This window comes from Psammomys obesus, unplaced genomic scaffold (assembly GCF_907164565.1).
Source record: "Psammomys obesus unplaced genomic scaffold, mPsaObe1.curated_primary_1811, whole genome shotgun sequence".
Taxonomy (NCBI): Eukaryota; Metazoa; Chordata; class Mammalia; order Rodentia; family Muridae; genus Psammomys; species Psammomys obesus.
The window spans coordinates 3491294-3495607 of record NW_026596131.1 but is presented as its reverse complement, the minus strand read 5'-3'; the positions used below and the strand labels follow the sequence as shown (position 1 = coordinate 3495607).

Below are 4314 nucleotides of genomic sequence, written 5' to 3'. Positions count from 1 at the left end.
CTCTCCAGTCGCGGCGAGGTGGCTGCAAACTCACGGGCACGCACGGCGCTCGCCGAGCCGAGGGACCCGGGGGAGGGGACGTGCGCAAGGCGCTGGCAGCTCCCCGCCGAGGTTGAAGACACCGGGGGCCCTGGGCAGGGCAGAGCGCTGGCGGCCGCGGCTTCCCCTTTCTCTCTCCGCCGAGCTCCGGAGAGACTCGGGGACTGGCCCTAAAAAAGAGCAGGAAATCTTGTTTACCGCCCGGGGAGAGGAGCCCATCGAGCCTTTGTTTGGAAAGTCAGCATCGCCGGCTCCCGCGGCACCGTGTTCCTGGTGACATTAGCCCAGGGTAGACGGGTCGGAGGAAAAGGGGGGCTCGCCAGGCTCGGCTCTGCCTTCGGAGGAGGATCCGGAGGGTGACTTTTGTGCATTTGTTTGAATTCGCGGAGATCTCTTTCCCACCCCCTTGCCTCTCTCTCGCCCGCCGCCGGGCATGTCCTGATCTGGTGGCCGCGCCTACCAGCCCGGGGCTGCCGAGCCGAGCCGTCTTCCGCGGGTCTCCCCTCCCTCAGTCCCTGACTTTGCACTACCGGGAGGGCTGATCTCTGCGAGCGGGGAGGCGGGGGAGTCGCAGACGCCGGGACCCGAAGCCTGACATGCTCCGGGGCGGACCGGAGGCAGCCGGGAGGAGCTGAGCGCAGCGCCGAGACCGCTTCGCCCGCCCGCCGGCTCGCAGCGCCTTCGCCCTCGGCTGGGCGCCAGCCTCGCTCGTCTGCTGGGACGTCCCCTCCTCTCCCGGGGTCCGGGGCCGGCAGGACCATGCTGCTGAAGGAGTACCGAATCTGCATGCCGCTCACCGTGGAGGAGGTAGGCGCCGCGCCGGGCCTCGCCCGCCCCGGGTCCCCGGCCGCCACCTCTCGGCCGGGCGGCCGGTCCGCTGCGTGCGGCGGGGAAACCCTGGCGCCTAAACCTGGAGGCTGCAAGGGGAGGAGGCAGGGGATCCGCCGTTCCCACTCGTCACCCTGGCGGAGGAAAGGCGGCGTGGGGGTGGGGCGGGGAGCCCAGGTGGGCTCTTCGGGGGACATCTAGAATCAGATTACGGGGGACCACAATGCGTCACGGGGAGCCGCTGCGCCCCCTCCCTCCAATTAAGCAAATACACCGAGAGAGTCCAGCAAGAGCCGGAGCACGCTCTGCAGCCGGGGTGTCGAGGGTACCCCGGCCGTGGTGGAAGCCACTGTCCCCATGCCCCCCCTTTACGAGGTGGGCTTGCGGAGACCATCCCGTGCGGGTGGGATCTGCGAGACCCGCGTCCCGCCCGGGGGCACGTCGGAGGCCTGGAGTGAGGGTCCGTCTAGACCCCCGACTTCCCCTTGTCGCCTCCGGTCTGGGCGCTGGCTCCTGCCCAGCCCGCGCATCCAGGCTTCCTCCGGGACCCGGCTTGTCCTTTGCTGACCGCCTGGCTCGGAAACTTTCTGCGTGTCTCGTTTCTTCCGCGGCGGGGAGCGAGGTCTGAAGGAGAGCCCCGGTGGTGGGGCCTGCGGCGCGGCCACCGGAGGGCGCTCCAGCCCGCCGGGCCCGGCCCTTCCGAGCTCTGGGTGTCGGGGCTGCAGGGTGGGGGGCTCCCCGCTCCAGGGCTCGGCCTCCACGCGCAGGTCAGCTTGCATTCTTCCGACCCCCCCCCCCCCCCAACAGCGAGCTCCGCCATTGAGGAAACGGTGACTCAGTGAGGGTCAGTCACTCCAGCCCGGGCTTCCCTTTCGTTCCCTTTTCTCCTCCCCACCTCTTTGGCTATCTCACTAGTGCTTTGCGTCTGTCCAGGGACACATGGCGAGAACACGAAGCCAATCAAGGCAGTTTGAAAAACGCTCTTGTGGTTTAGTGTGGCAGCAAATGAAATCAGTGAGCCACAACGTATTTGTGTTTAAAATCGGTGCTTTCAATCTATTAGACATGTGATCTACTCACTATTTTGTGAAAGGGGCCCTGTGTTTCTGTTAACTCAGACTATTGCTCCCCCACCCCGGGCTGTGTATCCGATCTTCCACGTCTGGTGCCAGTGTTCAGGTGAGACCCTAGGACAATCCAAGGCAAGATCCAAGTAGCCTGAAGTTTACGAAACGACACTAGACACTGGCTGCCAAAGACTGAGAGGGAGAGAGAGCTTAGCCATGCCCCACCCCCAACAGCCTTATCAACAAGCTCTGGAGTTTGCGTGCGTTTCAAGGGTGGCAGCGTTTTGAGTTGGTCTTGGGTAATTAGGCGCCTCTTAACCTTATCAATGGAGAAGCAGCATATGACTTTGTGGAGAATGAAAAAAGGCAAATGAATGGAATTGGACACACACACGCACGCACAAGCATGCTTGGTGCTGCTTGGACGTGTTGTCTTCCCACCTCTGGGCCGATGAGCAGGACCAGGCCAACCTGGAGGTGTAGGCTTGCTTCCGCTCCATCTCCTGCTGTGACTGTGGGAGTGTGCAGTCCTAGGGCAATGGTGAGACTTAGTGAAATCTAGAAAGACGGCCAGAGACAATCAAGAAGAGGGCCAGTTCTGGAATCTTCTTCTTCTATTTATTTATTGAGTCAGGGTCTCTCTGTGTAGTCCTGGCTGTCCTGGAACTCACTATCTAGACCAGACTGGCCTCAAACTAACAGAGATCTGTCTGCTGGGATTAAAGGTATGTGTCACCCTGGCTCAGCCTTTCCGCCTAACATCTCTTTATCCTGGTTGGTTCTCTACTGGTGCTTTCTTAAGCACCCAGGCAGCGTATTCCCCCCCCCCCCCCCCTTTTTTTTAGATTTTTTTGTGTTTAACCAAAAAGGGTTTTGGTGGTTGGTTTTTTTTTTTTTTTTTTTTTTTTTTTTCTTTTTTTTTTTGAGACAGGGTTTCTCAGGCTGGCCTCAGATTCAGAGAGATCCACCTGACTCTGCCTCTCCCATGCTGGGATTAAAGGCCACACCTGGCTAGAATGACCTTTCTTAATTGGCCAAGGAAGCCAGACTCCACCTAGAGGATAATTACAAATTGCTTACCGTGTAACTCAGTAAGTGTGATTCCGTTTCTGTGAGGTCATACACTTGTTCTTAACTTTTATTTTTGTGTTGTTTTATCCTCTTGGTGGTATCAGGGAAGGAACATGGCTTTGAACGTGCTAGGTAGACTCTATGCCTCCGAGGCTACATCCCCAGCCTGGGGTCTTGCTGTGACTTTGTTCTTTATTTTGCCAGAGATGCAAAGGCAGCAGTCTAGATAGGAGGTCTCAAACGGGAAGACTTCCGATGAGCCAGGTCGGTTGCTGGGTAAGGGAAGTAGACTCGGTTGGCCAGATGCTCTGACACTTAAAGACCTGGTAGCTCATCTCACAGTCTCCACCACCCCATGGTGGTGCCCCGCTGGCCTCAATGCTTGGTGCTGGGGACCAATTGAAGTGTCTAGCTCCAGAAAATGGTTCCTGCAAATTAAATAGTCAGCAGTAGCTGAACCTTTTGCTTCCGCTTCTGCCTCCCTTTGGACTTGATGAAACCTGTGTAGCCCTGCTGGTGCTTGCTCCCGATTAACTCTGGCTGTGAATTAGTAGCACGTGCTATGGTTTTGCTAAGGAAGCAAATGCCTGGGTTCTGGAGAGAGTCAGAGAGAGTCAGTGTCTGGTCTTTGTCCCTTTTCCTTATGCCCTGACCCCACTTAGCCTCCATCTGCTGGTAGAGAGTTAGGGGTTACCACGTGCTGGTGTGGTGGTTAGTACTTGTAATCCCAACACTTAGGAGGTAGAGGCAGCGGGCTGGGGAGTTTTGGGAGAGTTCAAGGTCATCCTCAGCTATATAATAAGTTTGAAGTCAGTCGTGAAACTGTCCTTGCCCTATTCCCCCCCACACCCCCCAGGAAAAAGGGTTAAATGCTGTGTTCCAGACCACACAACTAGTTAATAGCAAAGCGAGGAGAGCATGCTGGTAGTGTCATTATTTGTTTTTCCTTACCCTGCTCTTTGCGGTGTTTAATCCAGGAAAAGGAAAATCATTTCTTGAAAACAGATAAAGTCAGCACTATCATCGAAATAGAAAACCAGGGGCCTTTGAATTGTCACAGATAGGATTGACTTCTGCTCTCTCTCCAGTCTTATTTTAACACATAAAATGTTCCCCAGTTCCAGGAAAGAGAACAGCTCCAAGAGACTGAGAAAATAGAGCTGTGCGCTAGTCTAGAGCAGAGTGTTAATGGTGTGTTTGTGTGCGTGTTTCAGTGGAAGAAATCTTGCAGAGAAAGATTGGAGCCCTGGGTTTGTCCCCCTACACACACACACACACACACACACACACACACACACACACACACACA

At 56.7% G+C, this 4314-nt stretch overlaps 1 protein-coding gene across 1 annotated transcript in view; it reads left to right on the top strand.

The window, feature by feature from the left end:
* The window catches only part of Pitpnc1 (phosphatidylinositol transfer protein cytoplasmic 1), a 209432-nt gene continuing 205118 nt past the window's right edge, over positions 1 to 4314 (top strand). Inside the window, exon 1 of the mRNA XM_055592440.1 lies at positions 1 to 846. Coding sequence (XP_055448415.1) covers positions 799 to 846 — 48 coding nt within the window. The 5' untranslated portion in view covers positions 1 to 798. The remainder of the gene's footprint in view (positions 847 to 4314) is intronic.